The sequence below is a fragment of the Budorcas taxicolor genome, chromosome 18, assembly GCF_023091745.1.
Source record: "Budorcas taxicolor isolate Tak-1 chromosome 18, Takin1.1, whole genome shotgun sequence".
Lineage (NCBI taxonomy): Eukaryota > Metazoa > Chordata > Mammalia > Artiodactyla > Bovidae > Budorcas > Budorcas taxicolor.
Window position 1 is genome coordinate 62348111 of NC_068927.1, and position 27219 is coordinate 62375329.

The 27219-nt window shown below is 41.5% G+C and overlaps 1 protein-coding gene across 1 annotated transcript; it reads right to left on the reverse strand.

Moving 5' to 3' along the window:
- Positions 1-1568: 1568 nt before the first annotated feature.
- On the reverse strand, positions 1569-26592 carry LOC128064058 (zinc finger protein 665-like). Its single transcript, XM_052656870.1, has 8 exons — positions 26542-26592; positions 24331-24389; positions 18868-18950; positions 11888-12010; positions 11293-11412; positions 11201-11261; positions 3381-4069; positions 1569-3212 (listed from the first exon to the last, which is right to left on the reverse strand). The coding sequence occupies exons 3-8, from the start codon at positions 18880-18882 to the stop codon at positions 1569-1571; spliced, it is 2652 nt and encodes an 883-aa protein (XP_052512830.1). The 5' UTR covers positions 18883-18950; positions 24331-24389; positions 26542-26592.
- Positions 26593-27219: the final 627 nt, after the last annotated feature.

The following is a 27219-nucleotide window of genomic DNA, read 5'->3' on the forward strand; positions in this document are numbered from 1 at the left end:
AAGGACTCTCTATTCCTTACCAGTTCTTGGAAAACAGGAACCAGCAGAGCTGCAGGCAATTCTCAGGACTGAGGTCATGAAAAAGGGCACCTGCTTGGATTTCTTTCAGTGACTCTCTTCCATGACTTTTTACTTAAAGGTAATCTATTCAGTTATGCCCCTCTTTCTCAGGATATGGAATGCTTTCTGGCCCTTTGAAGATTGCTATTTGCTTGGCTTTGTTTTTGCTCAATTTTTTTTTTTTTTTTTTTTTTTTTTACTGCCTAAAGCTGCCTTGTTTGAAGATATACTAAACATGCGTTTCTGCAAGTAAAGCAACCCTGTTTCACTCGAGACTTGGGTCCCCTGCATCCTGCTTCTCATCAATTCCAGTCCCCAGGTCCTGGTCTACAAAGACCGTGACAGCTCTGTCTTCAATTTCCACAAATAAGAGTGACTCTTCTTTAATCATACATACAACAGTTATTTCTATCCAATGGAGAACATGACTCTTTTCCTATGCATCATTCCTAGCACACCATCAGTCCCTGGTAACTGTCCCTCTCCTCCTAAGAAAAGCCCAGTCCTTTTAACATCTTGCCTACTCTGTTCAAGGTCAGTTGGTAGAACATTATGTTTTATAGCAGGCTGGACTATGTACAGAAGGGCTTCCTGATCCTACTGACCATGAGTCATGTCCTAGTTTTACGTTATTTTCCGCCCTCCCTGTTGCTAATTCACACACACTATTGAATTTCGTAATTCAGGCTGTGTGTTTTTCCAGGAAACACGGATGTGAATGAATCGTATCTAATGAAGTTGGCCCCTTCATCTCACTGATTCCTTCCCAGAGACCATCCTGAAACACATGTAGCAAATGCGTTTGATCAATGTATTACCAAAGCCAAGCTCTTAGAGCTCACCACACAACAGCCCAATAAACTGAGAGACTACTTGTCGGGCAAGGAATAGTAACTTTATTCAGAAAGCCAGGAGACCAAAAAGATGGTGGACTACTGTCCCAAAGAATCATCTTTGTTGAGTTATAATTCAGGTTTCTTTTACATGAAAAGATCTCTATAGCTTCTCTCCCAATATGGACTTACTGCAGAGGCTGAGTACCTGAACTAAAGTCATCAGAGAATACATATAGTGAAAAAGGTAAAGGATTTGCCACAACCGCTCAGTCTGGGAAGTATGGCTCCACTATGTCCCAATCTTGTGACTTTTGGGTAAGATCCTTGCCACACACATTACATTGCTGTGTGTTTTCTCCAGGATAAATACTCTGATACTACTGGTGAAACGTGAGCTGTGAGGATAGGGTCTGTTCCCCCCACCCCCCACTTGTTAAATTGGTGAGGAATCTTTCTAGAATGAATTCATGTTCTAAAGACCTAATAAATACATATATATCTGGCTTCTATCCAGAATGAATTTTCTCATGAAGCCTAAGATGTTGCCACAGTCATGATATTTGTATGGTTTCTCAGTAGGATGAACTCTCTGACCAACAGTAGGGTGTGAATTTTGTAAACTTTGAATTTTGAAGACTTTTACCATATTCATACCATTCACATACGTTTCTCTCATGTATGGATTTTCTGATGTTTAGTGAGTGCTGAGACCTGAGTAAAGGATTTTCCACACTCGAAACATTTGAAGGCTTTCTCTATATGTATTGTGCGATGACTTGTAAGGTGTGAATTTTGACTGAAGGACTTGCCACACTCATCACATCTGAAAGGTCTCTCTCCAGTATGAATTCTCCAATGAAGTTGAAGACGTGGTTTTTGACTGGAGACTCTTCCACACTCATCACATTTGTAAGGTTTCTCTCCAGTATGAAATTTCATATGACTTATGAAATGTGAAGGTTGACTAAAGTGCTTGCCACACTCATTACATTTGTAAGGTTTCTGTCCAGTATGAACCCTCTGATGACCAGCAAGGTGTGCATTTCGGCTGAAGACTTTGTCACATATATCACATTTAAATAATTTATTTCCTGTATGAATTTTCTGATGTCTCCTGAGGTGTGAGCTCTCAGTAAAGGCCTTGCCACATTCATCACATTTATAAGGTTTGTCACCAGTATGAACTGTCTGATGACTTAAAAAGATCGACTTTACATGAAATGCCTTGCCACACTCATAACATTTGTAAGGTTTCTCTCCAGTATGAATTGTTTTATGCCTTACAAGGATTGACTTTACACAAAAGGCCTTGCCACACTCGTCACATTTGTAAGGTTTCTCTCCAGTATGAAATCTCTTATGACTTATGAACTGTGAAGGCTGACTAAAGTGCTTGCCACACTCATCACATTTGTAAGGTTTCTGTCCAGTGTGAACTGTCTGATGACTTAAAAGGATTGACTTTACACGAAAGGTCTTGCCACACTCATCACATCTGTAAGGTTTCTCACCAGTATGAACTGTCTGATGACTTAAAAGGAAGGCTTTAACACGAAAGGTCTTGCCACACTCATCACATTTGTAAGGTTTCTCTCCAGTATGAACTGTCTGATGCCTTAAAAGCGTTGACTTTTGACGAAAGGCCTTGCCACACTCATCACATTTGTAAGGTTTCTCACCAGTATGAACTGTCTGATGACTTAAAAGGAAGGTTTTAACACGAAAGGCCTTGCCACACTCATCACATTTGTAAGGTTTCTCTCCAGTATGAAGTCTCTTATGACTTATTAACTGTGAAGAGTGACTATAGTGCTTGCCACACTCATTACATTTGTAAGGTTTCTCTCCAGTATGAACCCTCTGATGAACAGCAAGGTTTGCATTTCGGCTGAAGACTTTGTCACATATATCACATTTAAATAATTTCTTTCCTATATGAATTTTCTTATGTCTCCTGAGGTTTGAGCTGTGAGTAAAGGCCTTGCCACACTCATCACATTTGTAAGGTTTCTCTCCAGTATGAACTGTCTGATGAATTAAAAGGGTTGACTTTACACGAAAGGCCTTGCCACACTCATCACATTTGTAAGGTTTCTCTCCAGTATGAACCCTCTGATGACCAGCAAGGTGTGCATTTCGGCTGAAGACTTTGTCACATATATCACATTTAAATAATTTCTTTCCTATATGAATTTTCTTATGTCTCCTGAGGTTTGACCTGTGAGTAAAGGCCTTGCCACACTCATCACATTTGTAAGGTTTCTCTCCAGTATGTAATCGCTTATGACATCTGAACTGTGAAGGCTGCCTAAAGTGCTTGCCACACTCATCACATCTGTAAGGTTTCTCTCCAGTATGAACCCTCTGATGACCAGCAAGGTTTGCATTTTGGCTGAAGACTTTGTCACATATATCACATTTAAATAATTTCTGTCCTGTATGAATTTTCTGATGTCTCCTGAGGTTTGAGCTGTCAGTAAAGGCCTTGCCACACTCATCACATTTGTAAGGTTTCTTTCCAGTATGAACTGTCTGATGACTTAAAAGGATTGACTTTACACGAAAGGCCTTGCCACACTCATCACATTTGTAAGGTTTCTCTCCAGTATGAATTTTCTGATGACTTAAAAGGATTGACTTTACATGAAAGGCCTTGCCACACTCATCACATTTGTAAGGTTTTTCCCTGTGTGCTTTGAGGTCTTGGGATACTACTGAAGGATTCATAAAATCATTCCCATATATATTAGAAACACTGGTTTGGACACAAGGAGGAATTCTTTGAAGTGGTGAAAATGAGAAACTGTTGTTGACAGACCTCTCAACTTCATTATATTCAGAAATTATCCCACCAGTTTGAAATATCTGCAGTTTATCTTGAGACTTAAATCCAAGCCTGTTTCCAAAGGGCTTGATTCCTGCATCCTTTCCATCATGCAAATCTCTTCCATCAGGCACATTTCCATTAAAGCTTACAGGTGTCCCTTTGTAATTTCTTTTGTCATCTCCCCACTGACACTCAAAGTCACACATATTTTCCTGACTTTCCCAAAGATGAACATGTTTGATTTCACAGCTTTCAGGTCTTCCCGGCATCAATGTTTGGAATGTTTCTTGTTTATCACTGTTCGCTTTGGGTTGCAAATGCTTGATCACATATGTAGGAGAGATATCTACAAGATAAAAAGAACCACAGGTATCCTGCTCACAATAATTCAAAAATAAATCTTTCATGTTGAGTATATATTACACCAAAAGTAATACTTACACCAAGTTATGAAACACCACAATGATGACCTTAAGTTTTTAGAAATATTAAAGGAATCGAATTCTTAACTTAAGAAAGCATGGTAACATAAATTCAACATTAAGGTAGCCTAGTTTTAAAAACCATATGCCAAACACACTCACATTGGACAATCTTATGCCAACTCTCAAAAACAGAGTATTTTTCTACCAGGACCCTTAGGAACATATCAATCAACAGTTGTCTCAAATTGAAAAGAAAAATATTACGCTATCATTGTATTCTGCATACTTACTGTACATAAATAAATTCTAAACAATATATTACATATTGTAATAGTAAATAATCCAAAAGCAAGCTTACCCGATTAACTATACATAATTGTTGTTTACAATTGAAAACAAATGAGAAAATGAAGAATATGACTAAAACAATTTTTTGGAAACAACATAGTTTTCTACATCTGCTATAGAACTACGTACCCAAAAAGAAAAGGCATTTTACAACGTTAAGAAGTAGTATGTGTCAGCTGTATTGCAGAATACACGCTAAAAGACCATCATCTGTAAATGACACATAAATTAAGACATAAAATAGTCACTAGTTTTCTAACAGCCAATAATCAAAGCAATCCCTACCTATGTCGTTGTTCAGTGGCTCAGTCGTGCCTGACTCTTTGCGACCCTGTGGACTGTAGCCCACCGGACTCCTCTGTCCATGGGATTTCCCAGGCAAGAATAATGGAGTGGGTTGCCATTTCCTTCTCCATGGGATCTTCTTGACTCAGGGATCAAACCTGCATCTTCTGCATTAACAGGTGAATTCTTTACCACTGAGCCACCAAGGAAGGCTTCTCTCTAGCCATGCACTATTCTTAATTACCTGGTTTAATGGCACCAAAATATAATAAAAAGTGAGTGCTTTGGGTATTTATTGACTAGGGTCAGACACAATATTGCTGAAAAATGTTGCAAGTGAAAAGCATACAAGATATAATGTAGTTGAGGTTTGACAGACAACAAAATTCTGTAAAGCAATTATACTACAATTATAAAATTAATAAAATTTTAAAAAGATATAATGTAGATAATGTCATATCATAAAGAACATGACAGTATAGATATTACATTTTTTAAACAAAAGTAAATTTTGAGTATTTACTATAAAACATGCACTACTGTAAGCCAACCAACAGCACTAATTTGCTTTGAAAGGCTTGAGGTAAATTAACATGTTTTTCTCTAATCAGAGCAGAAACACACCCAATTGGTGCACAAAGTGGTAATAGAAACAGGATATGAATCTGAACCTACAGACTGAGAAAACTCATTCGTCAACATGACCACCCACTGAATGAATAGATTAGAAAATATTTTAAAAAAAAAACAAAAAAAAAAAAACAAGGAACTTGGAAAGAAAATATCAAGGCAGACACAAGACAGAAGTAGTCTGTTTAACTATTATTCAACCATCCCATCTCGAATGGGTTGTGAGTCATCATGGATGCACAGAGTGATTTAGGTCATGTCCTGAGAAACTTGTTCAATAAATGACCAGAGATTATCTTTACAGTGAGAGTATGCAGAAGGTGGAGGGACGTGATAGGTAAGAACAATGTTTCCATCCATATCAAGGTACTATGTGAGGAAGGGTCAGGACTAAGAAAGGGCCTGCGTGGAGCATAGGGTACACAGGTTTATGTCAGATATCAGCTTGTGACTGCCATGTCTTTGTGAAAATAACTGAGAGCGCAAACTAATATACTGACCTTAAAAGAAAAGAACTGGTTCAGCAAGTTCATGGGCATTATACTACGGGTATGGGACAGAAACAAGAGAGATTTTAAAAGTGACTGTGATATATGGAGAAAGCAGGAAATACTTGTTATACTATTTACAATGTAATGTATCCAACTGTGAATTTTGTAAGTTACAATGGAATGTTTATATTCAAGAAAAGCATATACAATATTCCAGGATATTGTGTAAGAATCTTATTAGCAGAAATCAGAAGGAAAATCCAGGAAAAGGCTATCTAAACCTGGGTTCCTCTGCCAAGTATGATTAACCTCTCTATTGGACATTTATTTCATTTCTTCTTCCACACATGTTCATCTCAAGATCGAGGGGTATCAAAGGAGGGATTGAAACTGACTCTGGAGGACGTTCCCAGTTACAAAAGCCTTTCTGAGGCATCCAACACCTTTTTGTAGAAAAAGGCTTTATTCTCCTAGACCTCCCCTGAGTCCAAAAGAGCAGATTCAAACACTTACTAACACATAAAAGGATCATACCATGTTCAAGTGGGATTTATTGCAGGGATGCAAGATTTCTCAACATCCACAAGTTAATCACTATGATACACCACAGTAACAGTTGAAGACTAAAAACCATATGATCATCAACAGATGCAGAAAAGTTTCTCACAAAATTCAAGTGCCATTTATGATAAAAGCCCTTCAGAAAGTCAGCACAGATGGACCCTACCTCAACATAATTAAGACTGTATATGTCAAACACATAGCTAACATCATACTCAACAAGGAAAAACTGAAAGCATTCCCCTTAACAATATGAATAAGACAAGAATGTTCACTATTGCCACTCTGATTGAACATATTTTTGGAAGTCCTAGCCACAACAATCAGAAAAGAAAAATAAATAAAAGGAATTCAAGTGAAAAAACATAAGAAAGAAGTAAAACTGTCACTATGAGGCTACACACAGAAAATCCTAAAGAAGCCACCAGATGACTACTAGACCTCATCAATGAACAGAGTAAACTTGCTGGATACAAAATATATAGAAAACTGCTGCATGTCTATACACTAATAATTGACACATCAGAAAGTAAAATTAATAAAACAATCCCATTCACCATCTCAGAGAAAAGAATAAAATTCTAAGGAATAAACCTACCTAAAAAGTCATAAGAACTGTATTCATGAAACTATAAGATGCTGATGACTGATAGCGAAGATGACACAAACAGATGGAAACATATACTATGCTCTTGGATTGAAAGAAGTAACACTGTCAAAATGACCATACTATCCAAGGCAATCTACATATTCAATGCAACCCGTATCAAATTAACAATGACATATTTCATAAAACAAAGGAAAACTTAATTTGTACCAAAATACAAAAGACTCTGATATCTAAATTGATCTTGAGAAGGAAGAACAGAGCTGGAGGAATCATGTTCCCTGAGTTCAGACCATACTACAAACTTACAGCCATCAAAGTGAAAGTGAAGTCGATCAGTCGTGTCCGACTCTGGGACCCCATGAACTGTAGCCTACCAGGTTCCTCTGTCCATGGGATTTTCCAGGCAAGAATACTGAAGTGGGTTGCCATTTCCTTCTCCAGAGATCCTCCTGACCCAGGGATTGAACCTGGTCTCCTGCATTGTAGGCAGACGCTTTACCGTCTGAGCCACCAGGGAAGTGGTATGATGATGCCACAAAACAGAAACACACATCAGTAGAACAGGACAGAAAACCCAGAAATAAACCAATTTACTTAGAGTCAATTTTTCTATTAAAAAAAAAAGGAGGAAAGAAGATAGAATGAAGAAGTCTCTTTAATAAGTGACGCTGGGATAAATGGATAATTACATGAAAAGAATGAAATTACAACATTCTCTAACACCACTACAAAAATAAACTCAAAATGTGTTAAACATCTAAATGCAAGACCAGATACTATAAAATTCATAGTGGAAAACAAATGCAAAACACTGACATAAATGTCAGCGAAACTTTTTGGATCTTAGAGTCATGGTAATAAAAGCAAAATCAAACAAATGAGACCTAATTAAATTTAAAACCTTCTTGCAAAGCAAAGGAAACCAAACAAAGAACAAAAACACAACTTTTGGACTAGACTATATATGCAAATGATGCTACCTATAAGGGCTTTATCTCCAAAATATACAAACAGTTCATACAGCTTAATATAAAACAAACAACACAATCAAAAACTGGGCAGAAGATCAAAACAGATATTTCTCCAAAGGAGACAAACAGATGACCAATAGTCACCTGAAAAGATGTTTGATGTCTCTACCTAGGAGAGAAATACAAATCAAAACCACAAAAATGTATCACCTCACACTGGTCAGAATGACCACTATCAAAAGGCCTACAAACAACGAATGCTTGAGAGGGTGTGGAGAAAAGAGAACCCTCCTACACTGTTGGAAGGAACATAAATTGGTACTGCCACTTTGGAGGATAGCATGGAGATTCCATAAAGAACTAAAACTAGAGCTATCACATGAACCAGCAATTCTCATCCTGGGCATATATCCAGAAAGGATGAAAACTAATTCAAAATGATACATGCAGCCCAATGTTTTAGTAGCACTATTTACATGAGGCAAAACATGGCAGCAACCTAAATGTTCACTGACAGACAAAGGGATACAGAATATGTGGTACATATATACAGGGGAATATTGTGAAGTGAAAGGAGCTCAGCCGAGTCCAGCTCTTTAAGACCCCATGGCCTGCAGCTGCCAGACTGCTCTGTCCATGAAATTCTCCAAGAAAGAACACTGGAGTGGGTTGCCACTTCCACAGCATAAAACACAATGCAGTAATGCCTTTTGCAGCAATACAGACAGATTTAGGGATTATTCTAAGTGAAATCAGACAGAGAAAGACAAATATCATAGGATATTATATGTTGAACTGAAACAAATGATACAAATGCACTTATTCACAAAATAAACTCCCCAGCATAAAGAACAAACTTATGGTTACCAAAGGGGATAGTGCAGGATGGTGGCTGGGGCAGGAAAGGAAGAGATAAATGAGGAGTCTGAATATACACAAACTAATATATATATAAAATAGATAAACAAGAAACCTACAATATAGCTCAGGGAACTATATTAAGTATCTTGTAAACTGCTGTATACCTGAAACACAACATTGTAAATTAACTATACCTAAAAAGTGGAGAAGGAAATGGCAACCCACTCCAGCATTCTTGCCTGGAGAATCCAAGGGAGAGAGGAGACTGGTGGGCTGCTGTCTATGGCATCGCACAGAATCGGACATGGCTGAAGTGACTTAGCATGCATGCATTGGAGAAGAAAATGGAAACCCACTCCAGAGTTCTTGCCTGGAGAATCCCAGGGACAGAGGAGCCTGGTGGGCTGCCGTCTGTGGGGTCACACAGAGTCGGACACGACTGACGCGACATAGCAGCAGCATACCTAAAAAGAAAGGTTAAAACAAAAACAAAAACACCTCTTCCGGAGATGTTCAAGCGATGTTTCACAAGGGTTTAAAAATGACTAAATGTTGGAAGCAGTCTATGAAACAAGACATGTTGACAAAACTGAATACCCACCAGCAAAAGAATTTACTTGAAACATTATCTAACTCTATAGACAAAAATGAACTCAAAATGATTTAAAGACCTAAACCTAAGTCCCAAATGTATAAAACTCCTAGATGTAAACATGCAGGAAATCTTTCTGGAAATTGGACCCACAAATGATTTACCAGATGCAACAACAAAAGCACAGGCCACAAAATAAAACCAGATATTAATAATTTGAACTATATCAAAATTATAAACTATAGCCATGAAATCAAAAGACGCTTACTCCTTGGAAGGAAAGTCATGACCAACCTAGACAGCATATTGAAAAGCAGAGACATTAACATTACTTTGCCAAAAAAGGTTCCTTCTAGTCAAAGCTATGGTTTTTCCAGTGGTCAAGTATGGATGTGAGAGTTGGACTGTGAAGAAAGCTGAGTGCCAAAGAATTGATGGTTTTGAACTGTGGTGTTGGGGAAGGCTCTTGAGAGTCCCTTGGACTGCAAGGAGATCCAGCCAGTCCGTTCTGAAGGAGATCATCCCTGGGATTTCTTTGGAAGGAATGATGCTGAAGCTGAAACTCCAATACTTTGGCCACCTCAGGCAAAGAATTGACTCATTGGAAAAGACTCTGATGCTGGGAGGGATTGGGGGCAGGAAGAGAAGGGGACGACAGAGCTGAAATGGCCGGATGGCATCACCGACTCAATGGACGAGTTTGAGTAAACTCTAGGGGTTGGTGATGGACAGGGAAGCCTGGCGTGCTGCGATTCATGGGGTTGCAAAAAGTCGGACACGACTGAGGAACTGAACTGAACTGCATTAAAGTGCAGTGAGTTTGAAAAGACAATTAACAGTAAAAGAGAAAATATGTGGAAATCATACATCTGATAGTAAATGAGTACAAAGACTATATAAAGAATTTTAAGAGGGACTGAGATCACCAGTTCCACCATAGGTACCATTCCCCAATCAACCATCCAACGCATTGCAAATACAAAACAGAAACACTAAGAGTAACACAGAAATTTGAACTCAATGATAAAATAAAAAAAATACTTACAATGCACAGAACAACAGTGCAGCCAATAGCCCCATAGATATGAGAATGTGAACTGGGACAAAGTTGTCCTGGGATAAATTCCCATACCATTTACAGAGGCTAAAATATATGGTCCTTGATATACATGAAGAACACTGTCATGGTGCCCTTGACAAAGTCTCCAAATCCAGAAAAAATGTGGAAAGATGTAACAGGCTCTTGTGATACTTTCTCTCTCATAATCTTAGAACATACTGACCATTCTACTGGATAGCTTCAAGTGGTGAGTTTGTGCAGAGCAAGAAAATAACATTAGGACTAGTGTCTGCTAGTAAATCCACTCCACAGAGACTCAGCAGAGGTTGCCAATTAAACATAGGTGGATTATCACAGCAAGGAAAAACCAGATAAACTTTCAGACCCTCAGGGATATATTTCAAATAAATTTAAGAGGTAAAATGATACAAAGTAAGGAGAATGTAACATCGGGAACAGCTGACATTCCCAGACTGGGTAGAGCAGCACAAGAGTAAAAATAATACAACATGAAAGTCAGACATTAGAGGATCTTGAGATGGGACCATGCGCTCGACCTACAGACGGCAAGCTAAGAGCCCGTGAGATTCACACATGCTCCCCTCGTAGGATCTAGGATCAAAAAGACGATCTCTCTACCTACTCTCCTTACATTTTCCTAAGTAACAACCACAGCGGATCCACTCCACCAGCTTGTCCCACTCCTAAACAGAAAAAAACAGCCCTTTGAGATACTCGTTCTTTATACATTCTATTTTTGGCTACTTTTACATCACTCCCCACTGTCCAGAGCTTTTTCTCATGCTCCAATGTGAAGATAATATTCAGATCAGAAACAAAAATTCTGGGACTCCCCTGGTGATCCAGTGGTTAAGACTCTGCACTTCCAATGCAGGCGGTGCAGGTTTGATTCTTAGTCAGGGAACTAAGATCCCACCTGCAGAATGGTGGAGCCAAAAAAAAAAGCAAGCAAAAACAAACAGTAAGAAATAGATATTCAGGGTTATCAGAAGAAACAAATCTAAAGACCTGTGGATTTTTTTAAACACTGAGCCAAAAGTCAAAAAGCAGAAAATAGGAAATCAGGTTTTTTGGTGTTTTTTTTTTAACATTTGCCAGTGAGCTTTGTACATAATTAAGCTCTAGGACAACCTCAGATGTGACATGAAACAGACACAGCATCTGAAGAGGGTCAGTTTAACCTTGTGAAGCTGTGTCATGCCCCAGCCACCAGAACACTCAGATGGAAGACATCAGGGCCTCCCAAGGGGCACACAGGGAAAATGCAGATACCCAAGGGTAGCTCTGGAAGGAAGTCATCCTCACCCACAGACAGCAGGTTCCTGTAGGTCTCTAGCATCACGTCCCTGTACAAGGCCCTCTGAGCAGGGTCCAGGAATTCCCACTCCTCCTGAGTGAATTTGATGGCCACATCCTCAGAGGTCAGTCGTTCCTGAAATGAAACCACATGTCACCAAAAGGGCCATGAAAAGTTCTCATTTTCACGCAAAAGAGAAAGGGTGGTAAGGGGTATGGATTGACTTGGTTGAAGTATGTGTTCTAACACATCCATGCAGGGGTATCTGGAGAAATTATGCATCTCTAATTTTAATTTCTTATGCTTTTTCATAAGGCCTTATGAGATCCTCCAATTAATGTGGATTTTTCATCACTGTTCAAAATCCATGAAATATATTTGAATAAAGCTCAACACTGTTTTGGCTATACAGAAGTGTCAGATATTATGTTCTACCCAGTGAGTGCAACTCATTATCTCGATGAGGTACAGCATGAGTGGTGTCTTCAGAGATGACAAAGTCCATGGCACTTTTAACGGAAAGGTCAAAAGTTTCAGTTATGACGTTGATAACAGCAGCAAGGACCAAAAGTGTCTGAGGGCTTCCTGTTGCTCTAAATTACTGTAGTATTACTCTAAACATTAAATAAGTACTTTACAGGCAAGAACCTGTCATCAGTATAATAGCTCATTAAAGAACGCTCTGTTCCCACCTTACGGAAGAAAAACTGTGTCACAGACACTCTGAGAAACTCGACTCAGATCAAGAAGGTAAGAAATGTTACACAAAGCACCTGAACTCAGAGGCTTGGGCTCAGCAACTGAAGCTTATGCATCTAACAGTTAAGTAATACAGAGAACACTGGAAGTCCTTTGACAGAGGGCTCCTAAAGAAAACTTGAAAGAAGTCCAAGGTGAGCCTCTTCCCTGCCCCTCTGTCTTCTCTGCAGGGGGAGCAGCTCTAGGGCCTCAGGCCTTCATCCCCTGAAAATGGACGCCTGTGCCAAATTCGTCTCCACCCCCTCCCTGATCGGGACAACCTCCTCCCTCTGTTGAGTGATCACTATCCACAGTGGTGGTGAAGGACTGGAGACACTGACTGATGAGAGCCACAGCAGCTTGGCAGCCCCAGGTCCCCAGACCATCTCACTTATTCCTAGCCACAGCTTCCAAACCAGTGCTATTTCAAGGGACTTTGACACAGCAGCCAAAGCTGGAGCTCGACCTGCCACAGAAGGGGTGGCTAGCCCGCTGGGCTTGGCCCTCTCAAAGGCCATGGGGCTATTTTGCCTGATGGTGGTCTAGCTCATCTTCTTCACGATGTGAAGGAGCTGTTTCCACCTCCCACAGCTCTTTCTCCTGTGTCTACCCAGTATGTTCTCTTTCCTGTAACTCCTCAGGCAGCCTGGGGAAAGTGGTGGGCTCAGGGGTTGACAGAAGAAAAACAAATAAATACTGTATAAATATGAAAAAAAAAAAGTCCAAGGTGAACAATGTGGAATGGCATGAAAGGTCATTATACACGTGGATACAGAAACACAAGTGTTAGTAATTTGCTACTTAAAACACTAACATGATTGTTTAGAAAATTCCAAGGCCACAGATTATACTGATAACATAATTTCAACTGAAAAAAAAGGTGATATGTAGTTTTTAAATCATGATATCTTCTATCTAAACCACAAACTTGCACATGCATGCATGCTTATCTATAAAAAATTAACTGACGTGAGAGGATTCATCTCTTGACATTTTTTTTTTGGACAATTTTATATCATCCTTTTATTCACATGTATTTCAGCTTCTTTCAGATGATAAAAATGTATCCTTTGTACTCAGCTGAGTTTGTCAACAGGATTCTATAGTAGGCTACCAAAAGAAAACTTTTAAAAACATTAAAAAAAAAATACTTGAACTCAATTCATAATAAAATTACCATATACAAAAGTACAAATACAATTATATTCATTTAAATTTACATAGCAAGGCATCAACAGAAGGCAAAGACTTTCTTTGCTTTTTTTCCCATTAATAAAACAGTGATTTGAAATTAGAAGAGTCCTAGATTATGACAAAATAAATTATCACAATAGTAAAGTAAAAAAACTTCTTGGAGAATTAAAAATCATGGCAAAAAAAGAATATGGAAAAAATAAAGGTATTAAGCAAGACTATCTCAAGAAACATCATGATGGGAAGGAAACATTCAATACATTCCTTCTGAAATTACAGTGGCATGAAAGGAGCTGTCCAGGGTGCCTGTCTTTCGCCACCATATGATGTGCACGGGCAGGGGCCACCAGAAGAAGTAAGAGGAGGAAAACTACAGGGCAAGAGACACAGAGTTTGTTAGAGAGTTGAAACAGGTAGTACTCACAAACCTAAGGAAATGGAAAGGTGAACAGTGAAAGGATGGAAAAACACAGTCCATCCTAAAGAGAGCAGGGGAGACTGTTATATCAGACAAAATAAACTGAAGAAAAAAAAGTGCAATGACGTAAATATTGTGTAATGATAAAACGGTCAATTTACCAAAAAGCTGTAAAAAGTAAATATATATATACAGCTAACATTAGATATCTCAGAAAAATGAAGCGAACATTAAAGGAAAGGAAGACAGAAATAGCGGCACAGGAGTAGTACATGATTTCAATGCCCAAGTTGAACAGGCATGCACAGATCACACAGCCCAAAAGCATAAAACACATGCATCTCAAGGACACATAAAACATGCTCTATGAGAGACCACATGTTAGGCCAAAATTAACCATTTTAAGAGCCTGATACCATAAAAGTATGTCCCCTAACAACAATGAAATAAACAGAAGAAAAAAAGAAAATTCCCCAAATGTGGACATTAAACAACTCACTCTTACACCACAAATGGGTCTAAGAAAAAAATTACACGGAAATTTTTAAATACATGGATGAAAACGAAAAGACAACATTACAAAATTTATAACACACAGAGAAGACTGTACTAAAAGGAAACTCTGAACTGTTAAATGCTTACAGCAAAAAAGAGAAAACATCTTAATCTGAAATCTATTTTTAGACCTCTAGGACGCAGAAAACGGAAAACTAAACTCAAGTTTAGCAGAAGGAAACAGGTAAATAAGAAAGATTAAACCAGAGATAAAATAGAAAGCAGAAAAATATAAAAATCAACAAACCAAGAGTTGATGTTTTGAAAAAACTGTATAGGAAAACCCCAACCTAGACTAAGGAAAAGAGAAAAAAAGATTCAAATAACTAAAACCAGATATGAAACAGGACTGGTTGCAACTGAGATTAAAGAAAGTTTCTAGGAAGTACTATGATCAATAAAAAGATCTTCACGACCAAGATAATCACGATGGTGTGATCACTCATCTAGAGCCAGACATCCTGGAATGTGAAGTGGGCCTTAGAAAGCATCACTATGAACAAAGCTAGTGGAGGTGATGGAATTCCAGTTGAGCTATTTCAAATCTTGAAAGATGATATTGTGAAAGTGCTGCACTCAATATGCCAGCAAATTTGGAAAACTCGGCAGTGGCCTCAGGACTGGAAAAGGTCAGTTTTCACTTCAATCCCAAAGAAAGGCAATGCCAAAGAATGCTCAAACTACGGCACAATTGCACTCATCTCACACGCTAGTAAAGTAATGCTCAAAATTATCCAAGCCTGCCTTCAGCAATACATGTACCGTGAACTTCCAGGTATCCAAGCTGGTTTTAGAAAAGGCAGAGGAACCACAGATCGAATTGTCAACATCTGCTGGATCATCAAAAAAGCAAAAGAGTTCCAGAAAAACATCTATTTCTGCTTTATTGACTATGCCAAAGCCTTTGACTGTGTGGATCACAAGAAACTGTGGAAAATTCTGAGAGAGATGGGAATACCAGACCACCTGATCTGCCTCTTGAGAAACCTATATGGAGGTCAGGAAGCAACAGTTAGAACTGGACATGGAACAACAGACTGGTTCCAAATAGGAAAAGGAGTACGTCAAGGCTGTATATTGTCACCCTGCTTATTTAACTTATATGCAGAGTACATCATGAGAAATGCTGGGCTGGAAAGAGCACAAGCTGGAATCAAGATTGCTGGGAGAAATACCAAAAACCTCAGATATGCAGATGACACCAACCTTATGGCAGAAAGTGAAGAGGATGAAAGTGAAAAAGGAGAGTGAAAAAGTTGGCTTAAAGCTCAGCATTTCGAAAACGAAGATCATGGCACCGATCCCAACACTGCATTGGAAATGGATGGGGAAATAGTGGAAACAGTGTCAGACTTTATTTTTGGGGGCTCCAAAATCACTGCAGATGGTGACTGCAGCCATGAAATCAAAAGATGCTTACTGCTTAGAAGTAAGTTATGACCAACCTAGATAGCATATTAAAAAGCAGAGATATTACTTTGCCAACAAAGGTCTGTCTAGTCAAGGCTATGGTTTTTTCAGTGGTCATGTATGGATGTGAGAGTTGGACTGTGAAGAAAGCTGAGTGCCAAGGAACTGATGCTTTTGAACTGTGGTGTTGGAGAAGACTCTTGAGAGTCCCTTGCGCTGCAAGGAGATTCAACCAGTCCATCCTAAAGGAGATCAGTCCTGGGTTTTCATTGGAAGGACTGATGCTAAAGCTGAAACTCCAATACTTTGGCCACCTCGTGTGAAGAGTTGACTCATTGGAAAAGACCCTGATGCTGGGAGGGACTGAGGTCAGGAGGAGAAGGGGACGACAGAGGATGAGATGGCTGGATGGCATCACCGACTCGATGGACATGAGTTTGACTGAACTCCAGGAGTTGGTGATGGACAGGGAGGCTTGGTGTGCTGTGATTCATGGGGTTGCAAAGAGTCAGACACGACTTAAGAGACTGAACTGAACTGACTGACTGATGACCAATAATGCCTATAAATGACAGAATATAGGAGATACTGTCAAATTCTCAGAAACATGCAAACTATTTTACTTATTAAGAAATAAAAAAATTGAGAAGCGGTGGAAGTGAAAGTGTTAGCCACTTAGTTGTGTCTGAATCTTTGTGATCTCATGGACTGTAGCCCACAGGGCTCCTCTGTCCATGGAATTTCTCTAGACAAGAAGACTGGACTAGACAGCCATTGCTTTCCCCAGGGAATCTTCCAACCCAGGGACAGAACCTGGGTCTCCCTCACTGCAGGCAGATTCTCTATGATTTGAGTCACTAGGTAAGCCCATTATAGCTAGAGAGATTTAAAAAGTAGTCAGAAACCTCTAAGAAAAATACAGGATCAAATTCTACCAAACATTTACAGAAGAATTACCATCAATCCTACTAATTCTATGGAGCAAGCATGATTCTAATAGTTTGATGATTTCCCAAAGACACAAGGAAGGAAAACTGGAAACCAATACCACTGAAGAATACTGATGCAAAATTAAAATACTTGCAAACCAACTTCAACACATATTAAAAAGATCTGGAGAAACAGACATAGAGAACAGATGGAAGGGGGAGGGGAGGAAGGAGAGGGCGAGATGTATGGAGAGAGTAACATGGAAACTTACATTACCATATATAAAGTAGAGAGCCAATGCGAATTTCCTGACTGACTCAGGGAACTCAGAGGGGCTCTCTAACAACCTACAGGGGTGGGATAGCGAGGAAGATAGGAGGGAGGGGACATATGTATACCTATGGCTGATTCATGTTGGTATTTGGCAGAAAACAACAACTTTTGTAAAGCAATAACCCTTCAATTAAAATAATTTAAATAAACAAAATAAAAAGATCTGACATCATGACCAAGTGGATTTTATTCACATAAGGCAAGGAGAAGTCAACATATAAAAATCAATTAATATGACACACTACATTAACAGATTAAAGGGAAAAAAACCAGGATCATCTAGATGCAGAAAAAAATCAGTTATCTTCCTTCCCACATGACAAAGTTTCATAGGTAAAAATCATAAACATTACAAAAGAAACATGCTATATCAAAAGTGATTCTTTAATAACCACACAAAGGATCACTAAACCAATTAACTCATTATCAAAACTGCCATGGCAATCTTTGTAGAAGCAGGATAAAACATGGTGAAAGTCACATAACTATTCAAAGAGCAAACAGCAAAACTCTTGAAGCAGGAAGATGGAGGTCTTTCTATTTCAAAACCTATTACAAGGTAATCAAGGTGATGTGCTACTGGTATAAAAATGGACAAATAAACCAACTGAACAGAACACAATACTCAGAAATAGTTCTTTGTGTATATGTAAGGTATATTCACAAGGATGTAAAGATACACAAAAGGGCAAGGACAGTCTCAATAACCATGATACTGAGAAAATAGATATCTACCAGCAAAAGAGTGAAGCTGGAATCTTGCTTGCATTCAAGGTTAAAACACCTCTGTGTCAAAGCATTCAATCCACAGAGTGAAAGGACAACCTCTGAAGAATGGAGGTGATGAAACTTTCCACCTGCCAGAGACTTAGATCCATTTCACAGTTTAAATCTGATGATAAACTAAAAAACCCTGTATCACTGATGCCTATTTCTGAACTTTCCATTCTATTAACAATAAGGATTTAAAGAGATTGACCCACATCTTTAGTTTGAACTGCCTTAAAAAAGTCAGAACAAACTGCCCCTACCTGATCTGATTCCCAGATTTTACCAGGTATTGTACATATTAATACCTGACTTCCACGTGCAGTTTCCTTACCCTGGTTGACAGAGAGCAGACAGCGCATCCAGATGGGCCCTAAGCAATCCCTGCTGCCCAACAGCACTGAGACCCCGTCTCCAACCCGTGGGTGAGAAGCCCTGCCCGGGACGGTGCCCAGGGGAGCCTCCTCACAAGGGCCAGGTCACCGGGTCATGGCGAGACGGGATCCAAGTGGAGACGACAGGCCCTGAGGGAAGGCCCCACGTGAGTGTGCGTGTACAAGAGCCAGACAGGATACTCCAGAGTCAGACACGATTAGCAAGTCCAGAGAAGGGCATTTCAGGAAGGACAGACTAAATATGACCTTACCTGAGAAAGAGCCATGCCTCACTCCTTTTCTTTCCTCTTCCTCAACTTCAGGGCTTCCTCAGGCAACACAAGTCTTCAGAGGTCTATCATGAAAGTTGAAAACATGCTGTTTTATGCTTAGAGTCAATACATCCCCTTCCTGAGCCCCAACCACCCACATGGGAAGCCCTCACTGTGTGGAACAGACAGTCCCCTGTGGCCACTGTCTCAGGAGGGACTCAGAACAATCAATTCTGGCACAGAGACCAACATGGGACTTTCCCACACTTTCCCTCAGATCACACTCCCTTCCTGGTGAGGCCTCATGCACACAGCAGCAGGGGCCACCTCCACTGACCCCATGATCCCCTTCAGGTCACACAGCAGGCCCTTGTCCAGCCCCAGTCAGAGCAGAGTGCCCCATCCTCAGCCCAGATCTCTGCCCTCAGGACTGGGAGGACTCAGAGTCCTGATGCTCAGTGAGGGATCCAGACTGGAATCAACTGGGACACCTTAAACATTCTTGAGCCGTGGACCAACACAAACTACCTGAAGGGGAATCTCTGGTCAGAGGGTATAAAACATGGGTATGCAAAACGCCTCATCAGTGAAACGTGAAGCCTGGATTGAGCACCATTCAGAGAAGAAAAGCTCCTCCCAACTCTCTTTCTTTCCCAGCCTTACTAAGGTGTAACTAACAAAAATGGTATAAACGTACTGTGTACAAAGTGATCATGTGATAGATTCATACACTGAACAATTGTTATAGTCGAATAAGTTACACTTCTACCTATGAGTACACTTCATTATTTCTCTCTGGGTGAATTTCAAGTATATAGAAACACTACAGGCAGCATGCAGTACCTCAGATCCCCAGAACTTACTTATTTTACAAAGGAAAATCTCTACTCTTTGACTAACAGTGCCTCATTCCCCCCTCCAAACAGCTCCTGGTAACAGCCTTATTACTCTATGGTTCTATGAGTTTGACAAGTCTAGTTTCCACATAGCGTCTGTCCTCCTTTGTGAGGCTTATTTAACTTGGCATAATGTTCTCTAGGTTCATTCATTTTGGCATAAGTGCAGGATTCTTGATTTTTATATTTATAGATAGAGAAAAAATACTTCATGAATATACAGTATATAATAAATATTTCTATACCACACTTCTGTTACCTATTCTTTTGTCAAGAGACATCTGGTCTGTGTCTATGCCTTTGGCTACTGCAAATCCAGTCACACTCATGGGACTGTGGACATTGCCCTGAAAAACTAATCGCTTATTATTTGGATATCTGTCAGAAATGAGTTTGACAGACTGTAGGCCTATTCTATGTTAATTTGTTAAGGAACTTCCATTTTGTTTTCCAACATAGCAGTACCATTTACATTACCACCAACAGTGCACTTAAGATTCTGTGTTTTCTGTACTGTGCCTGTGTGTGTGCTTATTTTGGGAGGGACAGGAGTGGATAACACAGAACCTGGCACTGGCCAGGCAGCAAGAGAGTTGCAGCCGCATCTTCTAGAGGACAAGCCTCCGGGTAGCAGATCACTGTGCATCGCTGCCCTCTCTGATTCTCTGAGCCATCTTCCCCTACGTCACAGGACTTTATGACTCTTCTCAGGTTGGGCCCAGAGATCCCTACCGAGCAGGACCACCTTATAACAAGCATTCTGTGATTTTAACCTTAGTGCTTGTAATTTCCCAGCAGGCCTCAAACAAACTTACAAACGTTCATGGTGTCCAACAGAGTGTCCACAGAGCCCATAATGAACCTCTAACCCTCTTATACAAACACAAAGCATTCCAAGCCCTGAAGCTCATGCATGAGGCAAAATACAATAGAGGACACCCAAGGATCCACAGACACAAGACACCATATTTCCATTTATAGAGAGCGATCCAGGTCAAACATCGAAATCTCCAAAGACTATGAAAAAGAGGGATAACTCCAATGATGCACATGGCCCAGTGAGACCTCAGCATCTTCCAAGGAAACACTCCAGATTCTCTTGGTATCTTCCCAAATGCACATGAACCTTTCTGCACCAGCAACTCCAAGTACACAATGATACCAAAGTTGATGCAAAAAATGACCTGAGAGTTTCCCTGTTACTCTATGGTGCCTGCCTGCTAAAAGAGCCAACAAAAGCCAGGGTGTGGAGTGGATGCTGGGGGCACCTGCTAGAACCAGCCCCTCAAGCCCAAGGCTCCCATCCTCCTGCATCCACAGCTGCCTGCGGGCTCAGCCCAGGCCACAGTTCTAACAGTGGAAAAGACTTCTCTTGGCTGAATTCCATGTCCTTCATTGCTGTTCACGTGTGGTCATGAGTTGTCAAATCAAACCTGTGCAGGCACATGTCAGCCTCAGCACTGCTGTCCTGGGGAACATGAGCTAAGGCATTGGAACCTCAAACCATTCCATGCGGGCTCTCCAACAAACCTGCTTCCAGGTTCTCCAGCCTGAACGGAGACATTCTCTTCCAACAGATCCACACACCCCTTGTCCCTGCAACTACACTTGGGATGGACGCACACTCCATTCACTACGCCCACTTTGATGGCCCCAAGTACTGCCACAAGCCTCCTGCAGACCCCACCAGGCTCCCTCCGCTTTCCCCATTTGTCTACCTCTCCTCCCTGCATGACTGGACTAAGCAAGACTAAAGCGCACAGGGGTTTCTTGACAAAGGGGATCACAAGAGGAGTGCCCAAGAGCTACCGCCCAAAGGACACTGCACATGCAGGATGAAAATCAAGAGACTGGCCCTCCTGCGAAAGTCTGCCACCACCTGGGGACATGGAGTCCACGAACAAAGGCATTTGAGATGAGGAAGTCTCAAAGCAAGGGTCTCCAGGTCTCACTCTCTCCTGTTTCCTCCACCCACACCTACCTGGAAGATACTCTAGCTCTTGGGGGGCGCAGGGGGCAGCGTCTCCTTTCTGCCCCATTAGGTTTGGGATTTCTGCTCATCCTCAGCACGATGAAATCACAATCACTGACACTGAGCACATGAACTCGTAGACGGCAAAGCTGCTGTCCACGACGGTGACTGGTCCCTGGATGGACAGAGCTTAGATCTGGGGGCTGCAGTGGACTAAACCCAGCAGACTAAACATGGGGACATCTCAGCCCACTGCTTGAGGACACCAGTTCTGTAGGGCTCTTCAGGACTTCCTTTATTTCTTGGCTCTTCTTTTGAGTAATTAAGTAGTCACATGGGGTAAAGATCAATTACAGCTGAAATGTCCAGAACATGGGAAACATCTTCATCACCTGCCCTGTTCTCTTGGTCTTCCCTGAGGATTATTTCAGCCCAACCCATAGTCCGGTCATCTAAAGACATTTCCAGTAACAGGTACTGCAGCCACGCTGGGAAGAAGAGGAACACTATGAGCCCTAAAAAGAGGGGAACCAGGAAGGACTCAAAATAACCCATGAACAAGGGCATTAATTTCTGCTGATGGCAACTGATACACAGGCAATAAACCTGGGTAACAGGAGAGAGACTGTTAGGAGGGCATGGGGAGACCTCTCTGAGCCTAGACTTGAAGGGTGACAAAGGGCCTCAGCCAGAGTGACTTGAAGGTGAGAAAAGAAACTAAGATGTCAGACAGAAATGGTTTTGGTATTTGGAAACAGAGAAAAGGTAAATGAGACCAGGACAGGCTGAACCATGAGCAAAGGGTCAACTCCCAGGATGAGGCTGGAGACACTGACAGGGCCCTGAGCTTGACAGAGGGCTGTGGAGCCACAGCAAGGAGTCAAGCTTTTGCCCCCGGAAAAGATGAAAGCCAGTGGAGGTCTGAACATCAGGACGTAAAAGAAATCTCCCTTCAGATTTAGCCTTATTCATAGAAGTCATCTAATTCTGAGCCTGTGATCCTGCCTCCATCCTACAGTTTTCCTTTTCATTTTTCATTGAGGGAGGACTGGGATCTATTTAAAATTCTCATTACCACCAGACACTCCCTCCAAACCAGAACTGCCACACACAGACACACAGCCAATTTGGCCAATCATTTCAGGGGTCAGTGTTGCTCACGCTCAGAGATTCCAGTCTAGTCTCTCATCTGCATGTTACAAGTGGGCTCCCTCAGGCCCAGAGAAAAGCCATTTACGAGAAGGTCTGAGCTGAGTGAAGAGAACCGGGTATAACTGAATAATGAAATGAGAGGCTGAAGGGCAAGGGGGCCAAGTTTGTCCTTATTGCCCATCCCATTTAAGACTAGGAACATCTGCCATGTATCTGAGCAAAAGAAACTTTTCTTTCAAGATTGGGTCAAACTGATACCAAGCAGGTAATTCTTTATTATAAGACTGCAGTAAAATATTTTAAAAATACAGAATTGCAAATATATATCCACTGGTACAAAAAACATTGTAAGGGGTCAGCTTAGAAATAGGATCTGACCAATCTTTTTCATCATGAATAGATAGACTCTGTTGGAAGGTTTCAGGTCAGTCCACCTCTTCCTTCCTCATTTGCACAGAAAAGTCAAAAAGGGACCTGAGGGAAACATCTTCATATAACCTCACAGCTCACTTTTTTCACTGATCATAGAAAATGGAGAAAACAGACCATTAGACTAACCAGTTAAACTAGGTAGTTTTTTTTTCTTTTTTTGAAAGGAAAGAATGAAGCATTTTATTTTGTTGCTTTTATCATGTTAAATGTTCTTTTATTTTCCCATTTCTCAAAGAAATGCCTTTAATTTCACAAGATCTAATGTCATACCTTCGTTATTCTCTGGTAAAGAGCTGAGACCAGAAATATCCATTTGTGTGTGCACACATAAACACATACACACAATTCATGTCTTTGGTAAAACCACAGCTGAAAATATGTCTGTTTTATTATACGATGTCCCATACATAAAACCCTCCAAGATGTATTTCTCTTTGAATTCAGAGAAAGAGAGGTGATCTTTGCTTATTAACTTTTATTTTTTCAGTTTCCTCATTTTTAATTTTTAATTATTTTAATTGGAGGATAATACTTTATAATATTGTGATGACTTTTGCCATACATCAACATGAACTGGACATGTGTCTCTGCCATCCTGAACCCCCTTCCACCTTCCTCCTCACCAGATCTCTCTGGGTAGTTCCAGAGCTCTGGCTTTGGGTGCCCTGCTTCGTGCATCGAACTTGCACTGATCATTCTATTTTACATATGGTAATATGCATGTTTCAATGCTATTCTCTCAAACCATCCCACCCTCGCCTTCTCCCACTGAGTCCAGAAGTCTGTTCTTTACATCTGTGTCTCCCTTTGTTGCCCTGCATGTAGGATCACTGGTACCATCTTTGTAAATTCCATATATACGCATTAATATACAGTATTTGTCTTTCTCTTTCTGATTTATTTCACTCTGTATAATACGCTCTAGGTTCATCTACCTCATTAGAACTGGTAAACGAAGTGACATTTTTGCTAAGTATGGCACAAAATAGTCCAAGATGATTTACTACTCACCAAAGAAAATTTCAAATGTACGAGATGAAGGGAAGAAAGCACTCAGGCAAGGAATGAATCTGAAAAAAATATGAAAAAAAAATTGTGAATTATTTTTCATCTAAAAATCTGGTGTCAAAGTTTAAAGAAACACTGAGAATAATCATATTTAGAAAAGAATGGTAAGAGTAGAATACTGGAAACTTAAAAAGCTTATTTCTGAAGTTAAAAATGATTACAGAAACGGAATGAATTAAGACCTACTCCAAGCCACAAAAAGCACCATACATAAAGAAAGGAGAAAGTGTGAATCCAGTATAAAAAAAGTGTTCCTTCAAAAATGCTACCCAATAGTGATACAGTGCATGAGAATCTGCCTGATAATGCAGGGGACATGGGTTCTATCCCTCCTTCAGGAAGATCCCACAAGTACAAGCAACTAAGCCTGTGCACAACTACTGAGCCTGTGCTTTAGAACCTGGGAGCCACAACCCCTGAGTGCACGGCACAGCACAGCCAAAAAAATTCATTAAAAAAAAAAAAAAGCTACCACAGAGTGACACCCTACAGTCAGTCATTTCTTGTTCCAGGTCTCTTCTTCCCTGACCTCTATCTCATGATAGGACAAGGGAAGGGGGTCTCTCACAACTCAGTGAATCAAGCCACTGCCCCAGGCTCAACAGGGTTTGCAAATGAAAGTCATCTTCTGCCACAAGTAATAAATAAAGACACAAGCCTTATAGACAGGAGTTTTGAAATTCTCATCCTCCTCTGTATAACTAAAAAAATCATCTGTATCCAGACAACTGGCCACACCTGGATCGAGCTTACCCCTCTGTTCACCTAGCTCCCTACTTCATCTGGGTCTCAGTGTCTCTTTTTCTCCCCCTCTGCTCTCCTGCTGTTCCCGTCCTATTTCCTCCCTCACATGTGTCCTGTCCCAGGCTAATGCAATTCGTTCCCCCTCGAAATGCTCTCTCTCCAACCTTCCTGAGTCTTTCAAAAATCCATACCTAAGTCTGCCTCTTTCTTCCCCCATTTCGGCTCCCTCTCTGAGCTCCAGATTACGTCCCTCCTCTCGCTGTGACTCTCCCTGCCTCCCCACTCTCTGGCAGGCCATGTGGCTATCCTTCCTTCCAGCCCTTTCTTCCTCTGCTCCTTACCTTTCTCTGCCAGCACCATAAAACCGGCCACCTCAGATTGAGACTTGAACCCTTGTGGCGGGACTCCAACCGGGTGAAAACGCAACTCGGGACTCTAACCCAAGAGGCCTGGACTCAAACCCGGCCAAAACCCAGTTAGGGACTCTCGACCTCTGACGTCCCTCATCGCCCTTTGCCTCCCCGCTCCCATCACTGATACAGGGCAGTTCTCCCGGTGCTGTTTTCCAGTCCCTGGAGATCTGGCTTTCTAATTTATTAATACTTCTCTATTTCACTCAGTTGGCTATTTTCAAGGCTTAACCTCTTTGACTTGACTATCCCTTTGCAAATCCCTCAGCCATTCTCAGTTTTCCCATTGGTTCTCCCTGATGCTTTTCTCCTCGGTTTCAGTTATTTCTCTCAGTCCTTCTGACTCTGCTTCTCCTGATCCTCCTGCCTCCTGAATTTACCGAGCGGGCGACAGAACGAGACGCCCCCGGACCGCAAGAGCACCTTTTCCGACCGAGTTGAACTGGGCATGGGACACACATGGCTGGCCCAGGTCACCTGCCCTATGAGGGGTGAGGGGACGGGCTGACAGGAAAGGGGGCTGCTGCGGGGCAGAAGGACCGGCCTCAGGAGACGCGAGGACAGAGGGCTGGGAGGGAGGGGGCTCAGGAGCGGGGCGGCCTCTCCGGAATCCCGGGACCAGGGAGAGGGCGCGGCCTCTCAGGAGAGCGGGGGCGACCGGCTCTGCCTCCAGCGGTCGAGAAGGCGACGCGACGGGCGCGACTCCAACTCGCGAGAGACGGCTTTACTTGGCGAGGCCAGAGGTAAAAAAGGGTTTTAAGCAGGACAATGTCGCCGGAGGCGGTGTCTACGCGCCCCGAGGACCGAAACCGCCTCAGCAACACTTAAAACCCAAACGAAAAGATAGCTGGGCCGCAAAGGCAGCGGCAGCGGCAGCGTTTATTTGGGGCCGAGCACCGGGTGCCAGGGTTTGCAGGTCGCTGGCAATTCCCACACCATGAGGACGAGTGAGCGGGGGCGGAGGTGGGGGTTGGAGGGGTGGCGAGCTCTGCAAACTTACTCTAGAAGGAAGCTTAGGCGCCGCTCGGGGACCTCGGCTCCGCGCTCTCCGACTTCCGGCTCCGTGGGAAAGGGCTTTTGGTGTTAGAGCCGCGGCTTCCGACCAGGGGCGGGGCGAGCACCCGCTGTGCGCAGAGTTCGTGGAAGGGGCGGGGCGCGGAGGGGGCGGGGCCTGCTACCTTGACAGCATTAAGTTACCGTCTGTAACACTGCTCTGTTAAAAGCTTCGTTATGTTGGAAGCCAAGATACTTCCTCTTAAGACTAAAAGGGTTTATTCTCAATAAAAAGCTGTTTTTCACAGCATGGTATGCTTAGATCTGCCAGTGAGGCTGAGGCAATTCAGGGATCTGGGAACTTGGGCAGTTTTAAGAAACAAGAAAGGGACGAGTCTCTATATTACAAACACAAAACTCTACCTGGGTAGAAATGTGCTATTCCTACTGACACCCTGCAAAACAGCAAACTCAAAATAGTGCTCAGTTCAACAAACTCAGGGTCAGTACCTGGGTGTCTGAGATGGAGGATTTAAGGGGTGTGATCATTTGGGTCACTAACCACAGCCTTAAAAAGAGCAAGACGCTTTAAATGATTATAAACTGTGTTATTGTTTCTCCTATCCAACGTGTTCTCATTATTTCCCTTTCTAAACCTTATATGCAGAGTACATCATGAGAAACG

Coding starts and splice junctions, on each gene's coding strand:
- LOC128064058 (XM_052656870.1), bottom strand. Junction 11,262..11,292: donor ATAGAATGTATAAAGAACGA/GTATCTCAAAGG, acceptor TTTTCTGTTTAG/GAGTGGGACAAGCTGGTGGA. Junction 4,070..11,200: donor CTTAGGAAAATGTAAGGAGA/GTAGGTAGAGAG, acceptor TTTATCTTGTAG/ATATCTCTCCTACATATGTG.